The sequence below is a fragment of the Anthonomus grandis genome, chromosome 13 (assembly GCF_022605725.1).
Source record: "Anthonomus grandis grandis chromosome 13, icAntGran1.3, whole genome shotgun sequence".
In the NCBI taxonomy this organism is placed as follows: domain Eukaryota; kingdom Metazoa; phylum Arthropoda; class Insecta; order Coleoptera; family Curculionidae; genus Anthonomus; species Anthonomus grandis.
The window spans coordinates 17,507,482-17,531,709 of NC_065558.1; the positions used below are offsets into that span (position 1 = coordinate 17,507,482).

At 33.2% G+C, this 24,228-nt stretch overlaps 1 protein-coding gene across 4 annotated transcripts in view; it reads right to left on the reverse strand.

Annotated features, from left to right (window-relative positions):
* Positions 1–24,228, reverse strand: part of LOC126743535 (uncharacterized) — a 42,371-nt gene that overhangs the window by 11,792 nt on the left and 6,351 nt on the right. For 3 of the 4 annotated variants that reach the window (XM_050450668.1, XM_050450669.1, XM_050450666.1), the window contains exons 2-4: positions 21,989–22,104; positions 16,870–17,123; positions 16,560–16,815 (exon numbers count right to left, since the gene is read on the reverse strand). In XM_050450668.1, the coding sequence (XP_050306625.1) occupies positions 16,560–16,815; positions 16,870–17,123; positions 21,989–22,104 (626 nt within the window). Of the gene's footprint in view, positions 1–2,247; positions 2,495–16,559; positions 16,816–16,869; positions 17,124–21,988; positions 22,105–24,228 lie in introns of all 4 variants that reach the window. The other variant, XM_050450667.1, reaches the window with a different exon arrangement.

Sequence of the window (24,228 nt, forward strand, 5' to 3'; positions counted from 1 at the left end):
ACGGACACCATTTAGACAACATTGTTTTTGGTTCATAAATTTCCATTGACTGTACATTAATTTGCCATAAATAAATGATCATAGAAATATGATGTATTTGGTTTATGCAAACATCACATTGCTGATACCCTTTTTGGACACCTTGTATAACCCCTTATAACAATCTTGAATTGAAATATTAACAATTGAAAATCAAAATTTAAAAAAAAAATCTTTTTTTTTATTGCTTAATGTAATAAGTTGATATTTGAAATACCTTATTGTTTAAATTTCTTCCAGTGACTGTAAATGAATAGACTAAAATGAAAATGTAAATTAAATTAATGAATCACTGTACAAGTGGTCACTATCTAATTGCTTGCATCTCAATAAAGATAAATGTTTTTTTGTTTCCTTTAGTAAATTCAAAACTGTTATTGCTTTTGATTATCATATTAATACGATGGTTCTTTCGAGAGTGACAGAAATTAGGGATTTGGGTGTAATGTTTGACAACTTTTTGACATTTATTCCCCACATTAATAATCATCTCGCGTTTTTGGTTTTATTACAAGGAATTCTCGTGATTTTTCTGTCTCTGCATTTAGAGTTCTGTATATTACTCTTGTTCGCAGTATTTTATCTTACTCTTCTGTAATATGGTCCCCCTATTATTTAAACCACATTCATAGCCTTGAAAGAGTCTAAAACAGGTTTCTCAGAACCTGTGCTTGGAGGCTAAATTTGCCAAATTCATCTATAACGGACGTTAGGTCGAGGCTAAATTTAATTTCACTTGAGAATTATTGGACCAGGTGTGATTTACTTTCTTTCTATAAACTGGTAGTATTAATTGTCCTGAATTATTACGACTTGTAAATTTTAGATGCAATACTAGAGAAATGCCTCTATTTTTAATTAAACAACACCATACGAATTATGGTAAATATTCTCCTATTAATAGGTTTCACATGCTGGGAAACGAGTTTAATTGTCATTATGATATAATTGATAAGGGTTTATCTGGGTTTAAGCGATGTTTGACTGACTTTATTGAAAATCGATAACTATATTATGTATATGTACATAGTTTGAAATGTTTTCTTTGGATCAACTTTATTCTCAATTTACTGGTTATATTGTCTATAGAATCACGACATTTATTAATTTCTTATTTATTTTCATAACTATGTTCTTTACAAATTGGTCAAATGTTGTTTAATTACTTAAGGAACATTTTTTATTATTTTTTTATTGTAATAGTTAGGTTATTAATTTTTGTTGCAATTTATTTTGTTAAAGGGGAAATCCCGTATATAAATAAATAAATAATTTGAAAATGATTGCAAATTCCATTTCATGACTTGCTTTACACTAAAGAGCAAAAGTTTTTGGGATACAGAACAGCAAATCAAAGATATTATTTGTTGAACGACGTTTCGATCTTTTCTTAGACCTACTTCGGTGTCAGAATACAAACTATTATGGTACATGTTTTCCTTCTGAACATCTTATGGTCATTACATAAATATATGTATAAGAAAAAAAACAAAGACAATCTATTTTTTTACATTTTTTTATATTTATAATTTAATTTTTTCCGGTTTTCGTTGTTTTACATGTGAACCATTTTCTTCTATTTTTGTTTTTTTTTTCTTATATATTTATGTAATAACCATAAGGTCCAATAGAGGGTCGAAACGTCGCTCACCAAATAACGTCTATCATTTGCTGTCCTGTATCCCAAAAAACTTTTGCTCTTTAATGCTTGGACGAAATAAAAAAAGGCTTTAAGTAATTTAAGGCTAAAGGATGACAATTTCGACTAAATTGCTTGAATTGCCTGGAATGCTAATATAGTTTAAATTCACGACTTCCTTTATAAAAAGTATGAATTCGTCTAATTATCCCAGTTTCAATGAAGTTTTATTCAAACAAGTGAAAAAATTTATGAGAAATAAAAAAACACATAATTTTCTTCTAAGGATTAGAGGAATACTGTAGTTTGTACTGTTGCTGTTTGTTAACGTTGGGACACTCTATATCAATCTAGTGCAAAATGGATTGATTATGTGCTTTACACAAACATAACAATAATGGTAGGAAAAACAAAAAATTGTTAGTAAAATAATACAACAATTAAAAAAAACCCATAAATTGTATCCTAACCAATGCTTAAAATAACAATCAATGGAAAGTGCCAAGATAAAACCTAAAGCGTTAAAAAACCCAACCGAAAAAGGTGCAACCACAACCAAAATATTTTACTTCAGTAAATCCCCATCCGCGCCATAAACCTGGACCATATGGGACAACAGTCCCTGCGATCGTCCAATGGTGTGCCTTTATTAGCCAATAGTTCCTCGATATATTGACAAGGGCAGAGGGCGCTCTGCACGTGTCTCGGATGGGCGGGATTACCCAAGACTTCGTCTATGGTCCAGTCGAGGCGTCTGCGCAAATAGTCTTTGCCCCAGCGTTGCACGTAGCGCAGGTAGAGCTGCTCAGTGCGGGCCTGCGTGAGGTAGAGAGGTGGGAGGAGGTGTAAGATAGGCAGAGTTTCGTAAGAATATTAATAGCAGTTTTTTTACCAAACAGCCGATATTAATTCATAAACTTGAAATGGTTTAACGGTACGGGAGATACAGAGTGACCGATGGTACGTTATATGGAAAACGAGCATATGATTTTTCTGAAAATTTGTTTGGTAGGGTAACAGAACTAGCTCTGTCGATCTCAAATATTTTCAGTGCTACGACGTTTCCGCTTGTAACAAAAACTGGCAGCAACCTTGATTTCTTAAAAGGAATGCTTTGTATAATATCACATTTTTTGATTCTCCATTTTCGAAAAAAAATATTATTTGAGATTTATTTCTATGATAACGTGGGAAATGTATATAAACACTCAATGCTAGACAACTAAGGCCGAAACAACAATATTCTAAACACCGCTTTAAATATTGTGTTTTTTCACATTACGTTTGCTAGAGGAATAAAATCTTTATAATTTAACCTTTCAGTGGTCGCGCGCGGACTCTCGCTCCATTTTAAAATGTTTTTGGTTATTGACTAAAAGTTACTGCGCACCTCGGGCTGCGGTTCTCAGTACCTTAATGAAATAGCATTATTAGTGTACCGCTAAACTCGGGAGCGTTCAGTTGTAGTGCGTTAGAGAGATATTTATATTTGCGGAGTATCAGTCCGCAGCGACTAGCGGCGTGTCGAAAATCGTCTTTAGTAAATAATTATTTTATTGCTAAAAGGTATGAAAATATTGCCTATTTTTGATCTATTTACTAATAGTTTACTTTTGTTTAACCTTTAGAATGGCTTTGTATGAAAAGGAGCAAGACAGATTAGAAAAATTAATGCAGGAATGTTTGGAAAATGACTTTGAAGAAGAATTGCCTCTGGATGAATCTGATGATGAAGAAGAACGCGTCGTCGAGACAGAGGTTTATGATCCTGATAGTGAATAGGATATTTCGGATACTGAAATTGAAGTAAATAAATACAATGAAGGTCCCTTTTTTATAGGTAAAGACAAGACCACAAAGTGGCGAAAGCATTGTCCTTTAAAAGCTGTCCGAACACCGGCCGAAAATTTGGTTACGCATTTGCCTGGTCCCTAAGGAGATTTAAAAACTCAAAAATCTCCAATAAAAATATGGCAGCACTTTTTTTCTGAAGAGATAGTAAATACCATTGTCCAGTATACAAACCAGCATATTGAATCCGTCCGTGGCAATTATTCACGCGAAAGAGATGCTAAACCCACAGATTCTGTTGAATTGCTTGCTTTGATAGGTCTCCTTTATTTAGGTGGATTTTTTTAACAATCCACCTAAGTCATTTAAATGCTGAAGATTTGTGGAAAACCGATGGCACTGGTGTTGAAATTTTTAGGCTTACAATGTCCTTGCAAAGATTTCGCTTTTTATTAAGACATTTACGTTTTGACGATATGGAGACACGTAAAACTCGTAGAGACATAGACAAGTTGGCGCCAATAAGGACTGTTTTTGATAACTTCGTGCAAAACTGTAAATCTGGATTTACTCCATTATACTATGTTACTGTGGATGAAAAACTAGAAGCCTTTCGCGGTCGGTGCAGTTTTCTCCAATACATACCAAGCAAACCGAATAAATATGGACTAAAAGTGTTCGCTATGTGTGACTCAAAGGTGTTTTATACATGTAGTATGGAAGTTTATGTGGGTAAACAACCTGAAGGCCCTTTTCAAGCTAGCAACTCTCCAGATGCTGTTGTACAAAGATTGTGTGAAACAATTAGAGGTACTGGTAGGAATGTAACAACTGATAACTGGTTTACCAGTTACAGCCTTATAGAGAATTTAAAGCAAAATTTTAGACTAACTTTAATAGGAACAGTAAGAAAAAATAAAAGAGAACTTCCGATCGAATTTTCACAGTCGAGAAAAATCATCAATGTTTGGATTTAATGAAACCTGTACACTTGTATCCTATATACCCAAGAGGAGTAAAACTGTTTTGCTAATGTCCAGTTTACACAAGGATGAAGCTTTGGATTCTGAAAATGGAAAACCGGAGATCATTACAATGTACAATCAGACTAAAGGAGGGGTCGATACGGTGGATAAGTTATGTTCAGTTTATAATTGTGCCCGCGCTACTCGAAGGCCATGGTCATATTTTATAGTATGTTAAGTGTTGCCGGAATAAATTCATTAGTTGTGTACAAAGCTAATGATCCAGATGCAAAAATAAAGCGTAAAGAATTTTTACGTCAACTTTCATTCAAGCTTATTGAAGCTCAACTAAAAGCTCGTGTAGAGATTCCAAATATATCAAAAGTTACCAAACTTAGAATCCACGAGATCCTTGGAACAGAGACTTCAGAAAATCCAGTTGAAAATGTACCAAATCGACGCGGACGTTGTATTTTATGCGACAGAAAAAAAAATCGTCCTACCCGATATTTTTGCAAAAAATGCAATGCAGCTGTATGCTTAGAGCATGCTATCACCACATGTCCAGATTGCTTTGAAACAGCTGAGTGGGAAAATTGACCTTTTAGTTTTAGGTTTTTTTAATCTCGTTTATTTTTTTTCTCTTGTATAATTACTCGCAAATTATGTTAAAATAAAAAACAAACAGTTGAAATAAATGTTACTAACGTTAAAATGTATTTTTTATTCAAACCAAAAATATTTTTAGTTTTTATTTTAAAAGAAATGCTCTTTTTAGCTGCGGACTCAGAGTCCGCAGCAACCACTATTTTGTTGAAAATGGGCGCGACCGCTGGAAGGTTAATGTAGTATATTCCTATAAACAGTTGAGTTTCCATATAAACACTATTTACAACTAACACTGGAATATGAAAAAAAAGTAAATAAACCAGTGACAGCTTTTCGATTATGAACATTACTGTGTGCAGTTATTAAAGTAGCGCCTTTTGGAAATGGACGAAATAACCAAATCAAATCCTAATTTGTGTTCAAATCAGCATAATTTAGTGCTTTTTTTGTTTAGATAACCCATTATAGTGATAAACTTAATTCAAAAGTTAGGAAAAACCTTTTGGATCAGTGCTTGGATATGTTTATATTTTTATTGTGGCTGAAACATGTGAGATGTCAAAAACGTAAAAATTTGATGACAACAGGTCTAATGAAATCAGTCACAGAAAAAGACTCAATGTATCAAAACGTACTTAAGAACAAAAATAATCATAAATTACGACAAAAATTTAATACTTATCGAAAGAAATTAAATGCTCTTAAAAAAAACAAACAAAAAATCACTATTTTCATAAAAAAAATACAAGAAAGTACTGGAAGCTGTAATAGTCTATGGCAAATAACTAATGAAATTACCAACAGAAATAATACAACATTGATAGATTTTTGAGAATTTTTTTGCAAACGTTGGAAGAGATCTCAAAGATAAAATCTAAAAATTTTATTCAAACACACATACCGCAATCAATATTTTTAACCCCGGTTCTTGTAAATGAAATATACTCAGCTATACAAACATTAAAAAATAAGTCACCTAATCATGATAATATCAAGAGTGAATTGATTAAAGTGATTTCTCCCTATACAGGGTGTTTCAGAACTATGGGATCAAACTTCTAGGGATAATTAGACAATATTTGAGTATAGGGGACCCATGTCCGAAAAAGTGTCACTACGGTTCTAAGACCCGTTAAAGACGATGAATTGCCTAAATAGGATGTAATGCATTTATTTTTTTCCTTTTGTACATGATATCACAACAACTGTTTAAAACGTTAATATAAATGTTTAAAAATTGTATAGCTGATGATTTTTAACATCAGCAACATTGATCTGTCAACGTATGGACAGGCATTGTTGATGATTTTCTGTACAAGTACGTGAGGATTTGGCTCAGCGGTTTGGGCACCATTGGAGTAGTTTCTTGACCTTCTAGGCCACCCGATTTAACGTTGCTAGATTTTTTCCTGTGGGGCAATGTAAAGTCATTAGTCTACGAATCTCCAGTAGAAACAGAACAAGACTTCATTGGACGAATTATAGCAGCATTGGAAACCATTCAAAACGAATATCAAAGTTTTAGTCAAAGTTTAAAATTTCAATAATGAAACCGATATTTAAAACTGGTGATAAAAAGTAGAATGATAATGATAGACCCTTAAGTTTAGTGTTTCAAAAATAGTTGAAAAAAATATTAAAAACAGGCTTGTGTCATTTCTTGATAAACATAATGTTTTATCTAAAAAACGGTATCGATTTGTCAAAGGCTTAAGTACGAAAGATGCCATAGCAGAAATCATGTCAAAACTTAACAATATTGACAACAAATCGCCAACAATATGTGTATTTATAGACCTATCTAAAGTGTTTGATACAGTAGACCATAACCTTTTATTACAAAAACTATTTAACTTAGGCATCCGTGGAAGAGCCTATAAGATTTTTCAAAGTTACTCATTTGAAAGTGAACAGCACGTGAAAATAAATGAAGCCATGAGGTAATGTGGCTTTTGCATATGACACAGTTATTGCATACGAAGCAAATACGTGGGACTCTTTGAAATTAAAATTACAGCGCGACTTAAACACAATTTTTAGCTGATTAAGCAATAACTTATTAACCGTGAAATATGTTAAAATCAAATATATACCGTTTTTATTTTATAATTTGCCTTTACTAGATTTCATATCATATTTTTTAATAAAGTCTGTATAAACATATACATTTAATGCACATATATATTTAATGTATGCTACTAATCATTTTAAGTATTTTGGAATTATAGGTAGTCACTTAAAATGGGTTTACCAGAATGATTATTTGATGCAAAAAATAAGAGGTCTAATATTTAAATTTAAGAGACTTATGAATATCCTAAGTATTCCACAATTAAGGGTGATATATTTTGGTCTTATTGAATCACAAATTAGTTATGGGAATATTGGTTGGAGTGGTTACTCTAAAAGTATACTAGTCAAATTAGAAATTATTCAAAAGATAATCTTGAAAATTATTTATGGCAAATCATTTCAATATCCAGTTAAATTTCTTTACGAAGAGTCTAATATTTACGATCCTCGGAAAGTATATACCCAAAAAATTATTATATTTGTTTTTAAAAATATAAATCATTCTCACAATATAGGAATTAAATGAGATAATTTGTTAAAAGTAATTAGATTAACCAAGTCCATAGGCCAGAAACATTTCCAACATAGCGGACCCAGACTTTTCAATATAATTTCTGGACAAATATCGAAAATCACTTGTTTAAAAAGTTTTACGAAAAAAGTTCCTACATGGGTTTTAGAAAATATTATTCATTCTGAATTAGATTAATTTGAATAAAAAAAACTGAATTGATGGCTACTTCGTTTTACCTATGGTTTTGGATTTTTTGTTTTTTGCTTCATGTATTTTAAATTGCATTCTTAAGTGTATCATTAATATATTTTTAATTTAGTTAGGATTACAAATTAGTAATATTACAAATGGTCATTGTTAAAATATATAGAAATATAGTTTTTTGCCTCCTCCTGATCAAAACGGTTTCCTTTATTCAAGGTGGTTAGCTCTCTGCCAGTACACCTGGATTGATCAGATCTTTAGTATACGTATTAAATGTAAAGAATTTTTAATTTTATGAAAATTGCACATAATTTTATTACGTAATATATTTGATTTGATACACAAAACCGTGACTAAAATACCTCATTTTCAAAAGATTGCGATGCTTTAAACACCCCAACGATTGCAATATATCCTGTGGATTTTCGACAAGAATGTCTTGCAATATTGCCATACTTCCGATGAAATTCCATAATATATGAGTAAAGTTCCGCACTAATTAAAAATCCAGAAAATACTAAATAAATTAATGGACCGTTTTGATTTTTATAGAAATTTAAATGAACCACCAAAGAAAACTCAAATGGATTCCAAATTAAAGACTCAAGAAGAAATTAAAGACAATTAGGTTGCGCTTTATATGGCATATCCACGAGTTTTCTATTAGGATTGCAGTGGCTGATTTACGATTGACATATTTCAAAGATGCTGCATAAAAGCTTTAAAACCCAGATGACTAGTACAACTCATTTTTCTGAAATATTGTGTAGCCACGTAGAAAGTTGGAAATTTAAAAAAAATATATTAAAAGATTAATAAAACATCAAATACAGCAAGAAATTACTTATCTCTCCTAAATTGTCTTGGTTTAGGTAGCTTGATCAATAACCAGAGCCACCAGAGAATATGTAATTTAAAAAACATGTCTTGACCATATCTTTATTAAATGTTCAGAAAATGTTTACAGTGGAATGACACCGCAGTGGTGCTATGCAATGCACAGAGGTACGTCGTCCTCTACCCTGTATTGTTGAACGTTAAGCTAAATCGCGATAAAAATCCACATGGAACCAAAAAATTAATACAGATAATGGACCATGGAAATTTAAGATTATTTAAGGATAAATTTTCTAGGCAACTATTTTACTTATAACTGTTTGAACTATTTGATGACTTGGGCGCCTACGACCTACTGATTAGATTTTTATTTTGTGGGGGAATCTAAAGAAAAACGTCTACACAACACTGGTACAGAGTAGGGAAGATCTGCGCCAATGAGTTATCTATTGTTTTAAGTTCTGGATGCCCGTGAAATAAGAGGGGCTACAAATAGATTTGAAAAACATTTCGAAGACAATGGTGACTATGTTTTTATCAATTTTGGATACCTTTTATTTACTTTCATAATATTTTATTAAATGAAGTTTTGTTTCACTAAAAATGTTACATATCTATAATACACTGCTAAAAAATTTGGAATGCTACTAGCTTTCTCCTTTCCCTTTCCCCGAGTAAATCGAGGCATATTCTAATAAACTTTCAATTCCTTCTTGGTATAATTTGAAAAATAAATTCATTCAAGTAATTATTTTCTTTCACGTTCAGAAAGCGTTACTCTAATAAAACTGCACTATAATTTCAGGCACCTTGTGCGGTCACATTATGGTGCGGTATTAACTATCTAACTAAACAATCTTGTAGTAACTTAGCAATTATGGTATTTAAGTATTTTTATAAATTAAATATTTCATTTATGTTTACGGTAAAATGCTTCAATTTTGGAAACGAGGCTATTTAGGTATAGAGATAAACCGGGCCAAATTTAACAGATTTTTTTTTAGAAAATGCAATTATTCGCATTTTTATAATTTGGGAATGTAATTATTTCAAACGACCCTGTATAACTTAGAGGAAATCCGCTTCGATATAGCTAATATGCTGGGCTAAAACTAGTGTATATATAGGTTATTTAGAGTTTTAGTTGCCTAACAATAAGCAATAATTTATTCCACCTAAGTTTTCATAAAAAATTTGGTTCCTTGAAAACGGCTGCAGATATAGGAAAGGAATAAAAATGGGAAAGGATAGCTATAGGAAACAATTGCGAAAATACTAAGAATTGAATAGAGTCAAAAAATGTTATAATATACAGGGCATTCCATTTAAGAAATTAAGGCTGCTGCTACTTTTTGGCATAAACAGCAACGTCAGAATTCTGAAAATATACTAAATTGTCAGAAATATTATACCCAATTTTCTATACAGATAACTTACCGTCGGCCATAAATCTATCTTCTATACATACAGGGTGGCTCATCAAAAATAGTACAGCAAGATTACGGCTTTAAGTGTAAAAATTAAAATTCTAGAACCTGTATACTTTTGTTTTCAGAAAAACATATTTAACCATAGATTATATCACTAACAATCCAATCCAATCCCTTAGCGGAGGTGGCATTCACCATTATTTTTTCAAACGGCAATGAGTATGTTGTGATATATCTTTTTAAATGCATTAAATTTTCTTCAAAATGGTGCTTCGTTGTTTAAATTTTAGCTACGAGTCGCCGAAATTTCAAACACTTTTCTGGTAGATGGAATAGGTTTTATGATAGCCCGCCAGATTTCTTCTCCCCTTGATATTTTTCTGTGGGATAATATACTGTAATATCTGAAATCGAAAATTTATACCACCAATGACATCAATAATTATGATGGTAGGAGCTCCACATGCACATTGCAAATGCATGTTAAATCCCGACGCGCATTGCATGACTCTTCTCTAGTACTATTGACTATACAGTGCGGCTCTTAATTGTTCCCCTCCCCCTCTTAACTTTTGAATGTATTTATATAAAAATTTGATATTTGTCACACATTATTAGCGACCTAAATCAACACCCACTTATAGACAAGGCCTTAGTGCTTGGCGCGTGACGTCATCGATGTGGGCCACCGATTTTTTAAAACCAAGGGATTTCATATGCTAATATCTCAATATTTGGCTTATTTTAAAAAATGCTAGGAATAGAATAGAGTTCAGGAAACATTCAAAGGTATGTGTCAAATAGGTAAAATAATGGTCTCTGATTATCTATGGGATGAGGATAAACAATGCTAAGTTGGACTGCAGTTGAAAAATGACTAATGGCATTATTATCACACTATTAAAAAACTATGTACCCAATCTCCTCTAAATTTTCAATAATTGTCTTAATAAAATTATAAAGTATGTCTGATGTAATTTTGGAGATGGGAGCTATGTGAACTACTTCCTTAAAGCTGGAACACACACTTGTAATCATAAAAGTAAATGATGAGGAAGTTAGCGACTTATTATTGACTGATATTCCAGTGATATTACCGCCTTTATAGTCCATGTAAGGGTCAATATGAATTTCATCAAAAAGTAGTGCCACAAATCTCCCATGATCCTTTAGTAAACTAAACACATTTCGGGCATAAGTTAAAAACATTTTTTTTCATCTATGTGGGGATCGGTCATGTGTTTGTTACAAATACCCATTATAGTTTGAGGATGTGGTAAAATTAGGGATCCATAATCTCTTAAATACTTGTATGCATGAGGACTAATAGTATAGATTATAGAAGTCAAAATCATTGTACTACTTGAATATCTGTACCTTTCCTTTGCAGTTGTAAGCAAAGCTAATTGTTCACAAATAAAATCTAAAGAATGCACTATTTTGTTGTCTTCAATGTTTTTAAAACTTTTTAGTATGTTTGACACAAAATCGAACACATGTTTCATTTTAATTATGTGTTTTGATGGTTTGGCATGATCGAGAATAGTATTGCCAAGGGTATTGGTAGCAGTCTCGGTAGCAGTATTTGTAGGTGGCAGATTTAAGTCACAGTCATTATTGGTAACATTTTCCTCCAAAGGCAGGGTAATAATAGTAAGGTCTATTGCTTCAAGTATTGCATATAAATCATCTAAACTATGGGAAGTATATGGAGTTTTAAATTTTGATGTTGCACAAACTGGCTCGCTATATAAAAAAGTTTCAAAAGTTTCAGTCATGGTTTTAGTAATTCTATTGTAAAAATTTTACCTGTGTTGGAATCTTGAACTTAATATGTATAATAAAACGTATAATAAAGTACTCTTTATTATACTACCTTCAGGAAAATGAGCTTCACATACTTTGGTGTTGTTTGTGGGCTCAAAGTCATCTCTGTGTTTGGCTTTTACCCATTTTCCCCTTAGATTTAGGTATATCCTTAGGAAAACCGAAGACATGCACTTTAGATCCGTTTTTATAGTTTCCGTTACAACCCGGAACACAACACTTTTGAGGCATATTTACACTCTGGTATAAACTACAAGCCGAACTAGGAGAAAAACATGAAATTAAACACGAACTTAAGTATTAAAGTCTGATATAAACAAATAAAACCGCGACCGAGAACCGGTTTTTCCGAGGATCTTTCTAGTCCGAAATTACGATTTTGCGATTTAAAAGTACGCGAAGAGTTTACATAAATATAACATACACGTTTCGCGGAAATAAACAGTTCCGATTTTAGAAAAAAACACGAAAATGGGCTAATATTTACTGGGGATCTCGTCAGAAATACCGGCAACCACAGAACATAAATATAAACAACCTAACCTCTCGTTTCATCAGGTCGCACAACTAGTAGATGCGCCATTGTCAGATTTATATAGAAAGAACTCCTATTGGCAAGTAACAAGGTATTAGATAAATGATAAAATTTGAAAAAATGGAAGTTTAAATTATAAAAAGAGAAGTAAGGATGCACTCTTTTTTTTAACTAAATTGTAAAGTAAGAGCAGTTAAAGATATAGATTTAATTATTTTAAGATAGTAATAGATCATCCTAACGTTCACGGCAATCTGCAAAGTTTGGCAGCGTTGCAGGCAGCCTTCCGTGGATGAACACCGGCAGCGTCAACAGCTGAATTCACGCGAAAATCAACCCGAAGTGCATGGCCCAAACGTGTGACGTCACGAGCAAAATTTTTTGGAGCGCTTTGTCCTTTTGTAGAGGTGTTATTGCCTAAATACTACTTTTTGGTCCCTAGCTCATTTTGCAATACTTCAAAGTGTTGAAGTTTGCACCATTAACTTCAAGACAGTAAAATAATCTATTGGAGAACTCTTCACGAACAGTTTGGAAAGTGGCAACATTGCTACATGCATCAATTATTCTTTAACGTAGATGAAGATTCTGGCTGGGTGACGTAGACTTTTTGTTTGAAGTAGCCCCATAAAAAAAGTACAGAGGTGTAAAATCGGGCGACCTAGCTGGCCACTCGGTAGACCCTCGACGACTAATCTACCGATTAGGGTAAGTATTAGTCAAATATTCTCTAACATTTCTGCTAAAGTGACGTGGTGCCCCATCTTGTCGAAAAGGATCAATGGTTCTACTGCATTTTCCAACATGTTTGCTAATGATATGTGCGAAATTTCAAATTTTTATATAAACGCATTCAAAAGATAAGAGGGAGGGGAGGGGGCAACAAGCCGCACTGTATGTGCTCCAACTATTGAACTGAGGTGACTGAATGTACCGTTGAAAATACTGTGCTGTCCGTCCATGAAGCAATGTTCTTTAACATTTTGCAGCCTAAAGAGTAAGCAAAATCTGCATCACATTTTGGGTGCGTTTTTACTTTTTTGGCATTACTAATTATAACCACTTTAACAACTTATGTGCCTCTTCAAACTTGGACACGGTTCTTGAGTCAGAAGACCCAATATCAATATTTCATTGGAAGGCTGTGGATTTGTATAATACAGTTTTGTCATCAGAAAAATAAAACGCAAAAAACTGTTTACTAAAGGTCTAACTGTGCCTGCAAAAAACCTCCGGTCGCTCCATATTATCAGCAAATCTCTATATTTCACTAAATATCAGTCCATATTTCGTCGCTTAGTAAGACTCTACAAGGAACTATATTATTCCAACAGGCTGATCCAGTGCCAAAATTCGTAGAAAGAGTGTTGGAATATTATAAGCGACATAAGAAAAAAAACTTTTACTATCCTACTTCCACCCCAAACATGCTTAACAATTTTTATTACAGTATAGCAGTTGACCTTTAACGACACCATCAGTAGATCCAATGTCTTACTTCAGCTGAAGTAAGCTTAACGTTCCAGTCTCCTTTCTGTTTTTTCCTACTGATTTGACCAGTTTGGCCAGTAAAAAACGAAAACAGTTGGTGTTTGATGGTAAGGAGGGCATTTCTGCAAACATTCTTCTCAATATTCCTCATTCAGCGTTGGGGATCCTGGTAAAAGCAATTAACCTTATGTCTAAAACCAGCCAAAGTTATTTCAGTCCATAAAGAAGGAGACATTGATGATCCTTCTAATTTCTGGCCAATATCCCATTTATCCACAGTATCACATGTCAAAAATCATAGAGAAACTGGTGAAAATTCGTATGCTGTCTTTTATCAAAGCGAATAACATTCTTAGTGTCGGTACGGTTTTCGCGAGAAAACCAGTCCAAATGATGCTACGTACCATCTTCTTCAGGACTTATGATCTGTCAAAAGCATTTGACTGTGTTAGTCATGACATTCTGCTGCGGAAGCTTCATCACTATCGTTTCAGAGGCGTTTTTCTATCATGGTTTTCTTCATTCCTGCTTGGTCGACGTCATCGGGTTCTTTGGTTGAGTCAAATTACTCAGAATATAGCTCAATTAGATGGCGTGTGCCTCAGGGCTCAATTTAAGGCCTAGTCCTATTCTTGTCCCACTCTTTACGTAAATGATCTGGTTGATCTCACAATCTGTGGGGACTTCACAATATTCGCAGACAATACCTGGCAGGCTCTGGTCATCTTGGAGGATCTTAAGATGGTAAAAAGGTGGTGCAACTCTAATTTACATTGAATCCAACAAACATCAAATTAGTATGTTTTAAATGTGGTCTTAAAGATGTATCTATAAATGTTGAACCATTTCAGATCAACCCTAATAGCAAATTTCTTGAATTTTTTATAAAGATCCTAAATTTGACACACAAAATCAAATCTTCTCGCCAAAAAGCTAACATCTGGTTGTCACGCTGTCAGGACCTGTGTTCAGAAACTTGCCGCAAAAACTGGCAAATCAGTTTATTATTCACTACTTAAATCCCATCCCATCAAGAGCGCCAGAAATTACAGTATTCAAATGTTGTTTCTTATTCGAAAACGGGCTGTTCAATACATCTGTCGGACAAAGTCCTTTCTTGCCGCCCCCTATTTTTCCAAAATAAAATATTAATTCTCCCATGTCTGTATATTCTTGAGACTGCTTGTATAATCTAGAGAAAAGTTCATAGTCAGTTTATCTATTAGGGTGATAAGACATAAAATTTAAATTACCCGACCAAGTGGGTTTTCTAAACCAATCAGTTTGTATTTTTCAAAAAATTATTGAATTTATCAAAGATATCTTGAATCTTATTTTTAAGGACAAAAGTAAAGTATCGTCCAAGTATTGCTAATAAATAGGTATTGGGAAAGCAATGGTTGATAAAATTCCTCGTTTCTCCAAACGCAGGTTTTAAGTATTTAATTCAGAAAAATATTTCTGCCATGTTTTTGTTCTTTATACATTTCATCATTTATAAGTGACAAGACCTATACTGAACGTTTTTATTTTTTATACTTCTGGTCAACTTTCTGTAATTATGTAGTTGTTGCTTTGTTTGCATGTTTGTTTGTATCCTAGGTTCGAATTTAGTCGTAATTTTAAAAAAGTATTAATTTTATCAATTTGTATTTCCTTAACAGCTATATCTGAAGAAGTCTCAAACCCGAGACAAAACGTCATGCCATAAGAAAAGTAACGAGAAATTAGGACTGTATTTTTGGAAACCTTTTATTTATTTTTATGCAATATGTTTCTGTACATATGTTCATATTTTATATTTTGAGCAACAATTTGTATTTTAAATATTTATTTGTTAGTTTTTACTTTTATACTCTGTAGTTTGTAGGTTTTATTTTTTAGCTTTGTTAAAAACATGTTTATGTTGGATAGCAAATAAAGCGATATTTGACTTTAACAATGACATCGGATTATACCTATATTTTTTACAATGTCCGGGAACGCTTTGAACAGTTGCTATATTCTACGGACGTGAACGGCCGACATTATCAACAATTAATATCTTCAATTCAATAATAAAATTCAATTTCCCGCAAGCCGTAGCTAAAATTTAAAAAGTGCCATTTTAAATAAATATTTAATACTTTTTCAATAGATGAATCCGGTTGAAATTACATTGATAGAATTTATATCTATATCCGATGAGAACAAAATTATACACCGGGGTTCACAGATTTTTTAAATTTTCACATTTAAAGTCATAAACATTGCTGGACTGTTTTCAATTGGCCATTGAAATTGAAAAATTACTATTTTTCATGTACTCTGCTTAGATTAATTTAATTATAATATGTACATATTTAATAAGTTATGGATCTTATATGCTGTTTGGCTGGAAAGATAAAAGATATCAATCAATCTATATTGTTTTGCACATTTGGTTAACTCTAAAACCTAAACTTACCTAGATACCCTATAAGACCTATGCATAAACATGCGACTAAAGTAAAGCCCAAAAAACAACTTGCAGCAGAAAAGTTAGGGACAACAGGACTCCAAAAAGTACCCAAAGAATATACTTAAAAAACACTACATATTTACAAGCTACTGTGTGCATTTTTACCTGTTTCCTAGATAACCTAGTGGTCCTGCTCCCTTGTATGACAATATCACTAGCGGTTATATCCATTCTTTGCTCCCACCCGCTGGCCGGATCTCGTTCCTGTTGCTCTATGCTACTTTGCAAATGAGCTATACAAGGGGCAGAGTCCATATACATGAAGCACAAGTTCACTTTATGACAGGATATCTTGCCTCTGTCATCTAAGGCTAGCGCCACTTTGTGCCTGAGCAGTTGTTTGTTTACTTGAGCCAAACATCTACCAGTAAAACAAATATGAAGATTTATTTTCAGTGAGATTATTGAATCTTACCTCTCAAGGTTTCTTTGCAACTTAAACTTTAAATACATGGACAAAAATACTGCTGCAGCATTAAGGACGAGCCAACCGATGCCAAGTCCGAAAAGGGTGAGGCCATTCGTGCCAGAAAACAACAGGCCAAGTAATACTATGAAGGCTAAAGTGATCCAGACCACCAGGATTCTTTTGTAGCATACATTGTACATCGTGAAGCGTACATCATTTACTAGAAGCTCCATGGCTTGGACATATTCTTCGACTGTGAGCTAAATATTATATTTTTTTATAATAATTTATCATTATCAACATTTTATTCATAATAAAAATCATTATAATATTTCAATGTCTGTGTAAGCATAAAATGGTGATTATAAAGTATGTCAAGTCAAAGTCAAAATACACTTTATTTACTAAGTTTACAAACTTCTGCTAAAAGCTTCCTAATCCTAGAATTTACAATACTAGTAGTTATTTGGTTAAACTTAAAACAGGATACAGAATCCATTTTGATTATACATAGGAGCATATTTCATATTATCAAAAAAAAAACTAAAAAAAGAAGAAAAGGCAAGAACTGACATAAAACAAGAATTAAAAAAAATCTAATCAACAGATACATAATTAATTTTAAATATTAAAATGAGTCGTTAAAATACTCTTCAATGCTGTAGTAAGCTTTAGGTAAGATTAATTTCTTTAGTTCCCTCCTAAGCTTTTTAAGGTATGTAACAGCCCTAATCGAAAAAGGAACATGATTAAATATTTGACGACTAATAAATATAAGAGAGTTTTTTGTAAGTGACGAGGTGGGGATTGGAAGAGATAAGTTGTTTACTTGACAAGTATTATGACTGGTGCAGGATGGTGGACTAACGAACTTATGTAAAGTCTGCCCAACCAATCTGTAGCTAAGCGGTATCGGTGCGGGGAACGTGGTTGTAGACTAGACCCGCCTCATTTCATTCATGAAATGGCCAGTGGCGTGCGAAATTTTATAAACCGATTACACAGATTTGAATGTATTAAATATTAAAAAATATGGTTTGGTTTTAATTTTAAAATAGGTAGTTGTAGGTAAGATATTAATTTGGATGAATTAAGGTCTTCTAAAATATTTTATTTGTAAATATGTAATAAAAAAATGACAGACAAGATTAGGGAAGTTTGAGATAAAAGTAAAGTAAAGAAAACACAAAATTTGTAATACACCTACTTAGTTTATTCACTTAAAATAAGAGTGCCGTACTCGATGCCTGGATATCGCGAGGGAAAGAGCACGGCAGATAATCCGAATTATGCTGTTTAAACATTGAATTTACTACATAATATGTATAATTTAAACTATTATTTAAATAAGTATAATCAATTTGTACCTGTTGAAGAATATATTGCTAACCACTCCAGTAACAGTCTCACTCTGCCAGCATTTTTTAAACATTAGGTCATTGTCTATCCAAGTTTCATCTAAATAGACAATATTGCGACCTTCGGCTCGGTGTTTTTTTATTTCTCTTAGGTAGTTCTTTAGGTACCTTAAAGATGTTATTTTTGGAAAATTTTTTTCTTCTGGCAATTTTTGCAACAGCTTTCTGCTAGTAGGCACAACTTTAAACCCATATAAATTCGATTTATTCGGTGTTTAACTATTTGAAAATGAAAGTTGTCGTCTTGTTCCACCTTCGTCATTCGCGGTCTTTTTTTGCCGGGACTAGAAAGCATTTTGTTGGGGTCCGTCCGCATTCTTTCTTCATCTTCTTTGTGAATTTTTTTCACCATTGAAAAGCGTACGCCAGTATATTGAGATACTCTTTCAAGTTTGCGCTTTACTGGTAGATTAACGAAGTTATTAGTAGCTTCTTCATTGCAAACCCTAAGAATTTGTACAAGAAGTATATAATCCTGATATTCGATTTTTTTTAGTCGTCGTTCCAATTTATATTACTTATATTTATAGACATTTTATATTCAAAATAACCAACATTAACTTTAAATCTTTTTTGTTTGTAAAGCAATCGAGCTTGGTTTTATTTCATTGAATATGATTTTTATTTATTACAACATTAGGTACATAATTTTTGAAATTTAGTGTCGCATAAATTATGATTTTATTTTAATGTTTTTTTTTCATAACTGTGCTTAGGCTTTATAATTCTCTTATTATCATTTTACTTACCTATCAACATTCGCAGTCACTTCCCTTGCCTGGCTATGAATAAAGTTATTCATTTTAACGTAAATAACACAAAAACTGTTAAAAATTATGAACTTTAACAACAAAGAAACAAATCACACAAAACAACAACAAAACAGCAACAACAATAATAGCAAATAAACTAAACTATGGTACACTACTCAAAAGTCATAGGTCAGAAATTAAGTAGGTACCTAAAAATACAGCAATAAAAACAGTTTAATAGCTCAAAAGTATTAACATACGCCGCCGCCACTGAGTCCGCAAGAAATCCATATTATTCCGAAAATTACACAAAACCTGGTAGGATGCGATCCAATAAGATAGAGAAAGACAGAGAGCTGCATAAAAATAATAAATTAATGGCCGCGATGTCATCAACCAATCACCTGTCCCCAAACAGCGAGATGCTTCCGCGAAAGCACGACGTTGCCGGCTTTGTAAGTTTTATTAGGAATTTCGGATAAATGTTAGTCAATATTGGATTTTATAATATGCAAAACATTAGCAAATAGAACTAAAAAATATGGTTTAAACTGCATTACATTATTTATTATCTTTTTTATTATTAAATAGCTTAATTTTACCATTATATTTACTTTTTATTCAATACTATTTCATTTTTGCAGTAAGACGTGACAACGCTTTAAAATTTCGCCCGCATTCTTTTCGTAGACACAGATCCAATGGTCAAACTGTATGAGTGTAGCAGTTTCCAATATAAAGAGTGAGAAAACTGTTAAAATTCTTTCAGCTACAAAAAGAGGTTTACAAGAAACCCTCAGCCAACACCATACAGATACTTTAATGCTTTTTTCTAAATAGTATAAATGATGTTAAGGAGTCCTTTGGAGCGCAAACCCCAAAATGGCAACCCATACCGGATATGAGAGTCTAATTTAATTAAAGAGTCTCTTTAATTTTGTGAAGGTCCTCTACTATGAGAGATCTAACTACTTTTTGATCTTTGTTATGCCACAGAATTGTAGTATCATCGGCAAACCGAACCACTAGTCCATGCAGTGGTAGAGAGCTTAAATCATTAACGTATAATAAAAATAAAATAGGACCTAACACTGACCCTTGAGGTACACATTTAAGGTGTACTAACCCTGAAGAAAATCCAGAAGCAACCACTCTCGGGGCCACCAGACAGGTATGACTCTAGCCACCTCAAAGCCACTCCCATAAATCCGTAAAAATCAAGCTTTGACAGCAGTATTCCATGATCCACACAATCGAAAGCCTTGGACAGATCACAGAACGAACACCGCTGCTGCAGCCTCCTTGGAGTTCATAGATAGATACACACCCTCCAAGAATCTGTGCCCTTAGATGACTGAAATCCATACTGATTAGGGGACAGCACATTGTATTTGGTCAAAAAAGAAACAATTATCTTTTTTGCAAGCCGCTCAAGAACCTTGAAGAGGATAGACAAAATTGATATGGAACGGAAGTTCGACGGTTGGTCCAAGCTACCACCTTTATGAAGAGGGATAATCATAGCTTCCATTAAACAGGATGGGAACTCGCCCTGAAGCCATGACTGATTTCCCAAACCAAACCACTTAAACCGCTCGCAGGCAGAAGTGACAGCAGACGTGAAAATGAAATCCATGAAAAATGAAAGAAATGCCATCGGAACCCGAAGACCTATGATTCTTCAAGCGCTGAATTGTTTTAAGGACTTCGGTGGCATCTAAAGGGTGGAAGAAGAATGATTGGTTGATAGCAATCCGATTAAGATACTGCAATGGAACGCCGTCACTGGGAACTGCTTCCAGTAACTTCTCAGCAATATTAGAAAAATAGTCATTAAAATCATCAGGCCTCAAGTCTGGTTCAACCAAGCGCCGACGAGAAGACTGCCTGCATTCGTTAATAATTGACCAACTTTCCTTCTGTCTGTTACTGATCGAGTCTAAGCGCTCATTGTAATACAGTTCCTTTCTGACCTTTATCAGACGCCTATTAATTTTCCGATAATCCTGAAAATAAGACCTGATGAATTGATTGTCAATAGATTTGCGAAGTCTTGCTAAGAATCGCAAATTTTGGGCAAACGTTTTTGGTCCCGCGGTGATCCATGGTTTTCATCTCTTGGATTTAAGTCTTACCAAGGGAAAGGTCATATTTATTTTATCACGCAATGTATACTAGGAAGAAAATGGTTGTGGAGCAGCCTGAATTGTATTCCGGTTAACAGACGAAATGGATTGAGAAAATAAATTCAAATTGTTCCCAATAAATACTCTCCCAAGGCGGCGGCCAGATTTGTTTTTAAAATCATCAGGGAATTGGACAAACACACTCTCATGATCCGATATACCCACTGAGTGCACTGAACAGGTAACACCGTCCAAATTACTGCAGAAATAATCAATAGTGCTCGATGAAGAGGACGAAATACGAGTGGGTCCATTAACATGCATGGTGAGTTCATATGACTTGAAAATTCCATCAAGAGAAATTATTTGCGGCAAGGAAACCTCTGAATTATTAATATTAAAATCTCCAGCTAAGATATGAATAGACTATTGTCAATTTTTTTCAAGCTTTTTTGAAGGAAAGGCATTTAATAAACATTGTAGATCAAAATATATCTGTAACCTTCACCTGTGTATATAGTGTCATTTAAAAACCATTGATAAAAAAGTACTGTTATAATCAGTTACATCAATTGTTTCCAATTATAATGCACAGGACAATTTTCAACATTATTATACAAGTCATGCACTTTATTGTTTTTAGCAGTCCGAGCTATGACTATATATGTTTGAGTAATAAATTGGCAACCCATTATGACTTTTTTATGAGTTAGTTTTTAAATATGTATTTGTTGCAAAATGTACAAATAATATTGATTTGTACATGTGCTATACTAATGTAATGGACTTTATTTTTTTAATATCATGCAACAATAAATAATGATCTTACCGTTAGACCTTGGGCCATAAGTTCCTCAGGTACTAATTCTGGACGGAATACTGCTGGGGTTACCCATGGAAAACGAGAATTCACAGGCAGAAGAGTTACAATTATATCACCATTTGCTAAAATATGAAAGATATACTTTGTTTATTTTTAAATACTTTCATTGTTAAAATACATGTTCACTTATTTTGCAATAATTTTTTTTTCAATTTTCATTTACAAATAGTATGACACTAAATATGTTTACTTTAGTGTTGGTAATTGCAATAGCATGTTGTGAAGGAGTGAAAAACACTATAATTAAAAAACACTATAGTTAATTAGGACGTTTTTCTGGAAGTTTATATGGCCTCAATAGATGCCTTGGTAACTCTCAATGAGAATCCTTTGAAACTCCAGTGCTGACTTCAGCATTTTCTATAGCTAAGCTACTAAGTTTGCTGTCTACTTACTAAATTTTTATTTATTCATTTACGAGATAACAGCCTTCTATTCCTTTGACGCAATGTCAATGTATAAAAGTTTAATTAGATCTGGATACTCTATTTTACCATTAAGTTGTTCAGAACTGTTAATCCAGCACAAACCCTGCAATCTCCCAAAGGTGGCAAATTGAGTTGACTTTCTATTTTACTATGATCAAGTTGATATTATTATCTCTGCTGAATGCTTTCTGCCAATGTGATATGTGCTGTATCATACGGTTACCAAATCACTGATGCATACTCTAACCTAGACTAAGAAACTAAGGAAAATTTAATATTTTTAATTCTACACACAGAAAAATTCTTGCAGGTCCTAATTATAAAGCCTAGCATCTTTGATGACTTTACTGTAGCTGCATTAATATATTCAATAAAAAAAAAGTTTTCAACGAAAACGACACCTAGATAGAAAAACTTCTATAGTCAGTAACAACATTCCTGTCACCCTTTTAAATATAGAGATTATAAAATTATGTTTCCATTTATCAGGAAATATTGCAGTTCTTGAAAAAGATTTAAAATTAAGTAACCAAGCCAAGTTTTTAGGATATCTTAAGATTTTATCATTTGCTTATTCTATACTATAGTTTTATTCTTTAGCTTTGTTAACAACATTTTAGTGTGTTCTGACAATAAGGTGTACTTTGACTATTGATGAGCTAACATTGACAAATTTTTTTTTAAAATTACCAGGCAGAAAAAAGCCTGGAGAAACCATTCCATTTTTCAAAATATTATCTTTAAAGCAAGCAAACATCTTCTAAAAGTTTAGATTTTAGGTTTCCAGAATAGCATTGAGAATATTGTGAAGTATATCAAGTTAATTTAGTTCAAATTAATTTATACTCTTAAGATAATCAATAAGGAGATCTAGCTATATTTGCCTTATTCTAAGGATTAATCTGGAAGGACATGTTTTTTATTTAAGGGGTCGCTTGTTAGGTGTGGAGGTTGAAAGCAATATGTCTTGGCATGATCATGAAGCGGGAATAGCTAAAGCGGTTTCTCAAAAACTTAGGGCTCTCTTTAAAATGTAACACTGCAACAGCTTTTAACGCTTTTCAAGGCTAAGAATCGTCCATTTCTTGAGTATTGGTTTTACATATGAAGCTCTGCACCTAAACACACTTTGAAGCTGCTTGATTCCATCCAAGATAGCAGATCCAGAGATAACTAGACCCTTAGACAATTTGGCGCATAGAAGGATGTTGGCGAACCTAACTCTGTTTTATCGATATCATCACAGTAAATGCTGTTTCTTAGATGCGACTCAAGAATATCGACTGCATTTGCAAATGCCTAAAACGCCGCTATATCTCCTTTTTATGGAGAAGTGCAAGTCTGTGAAATCAACTCCCAAAGCACATCTTTCCCGAACATTACAACTTGCAGAACTCGAAGAAAAATATCCACAGGCATCTTCATAGTACTGGTGCTATTCGAGTAGCATAGGGTTTTTCCTTTTATGCCAGTGCCATCGGTAACAACAAACCTTGGTCATGATGTAGATGGATGACCAGACACTGGAAGTTTTTACCGAGGATCCTACGGAAGGCACCAGAAAAGTAGCTAGAGACCTTAAGTTTTTTACATGTAAAGTTTGGATGACTATGCATAAAGAGGTACAAAGGTACTAGACTGAGACCCTGCACGAATAATAAAATTTTGCCGATGTTCGTTGAAGACCCATTATTTTTAAATAAGTCAGACGAGTCCAAATTTTCGAGTACGGGTATTGCCAACTTACAAAAGCTCCAT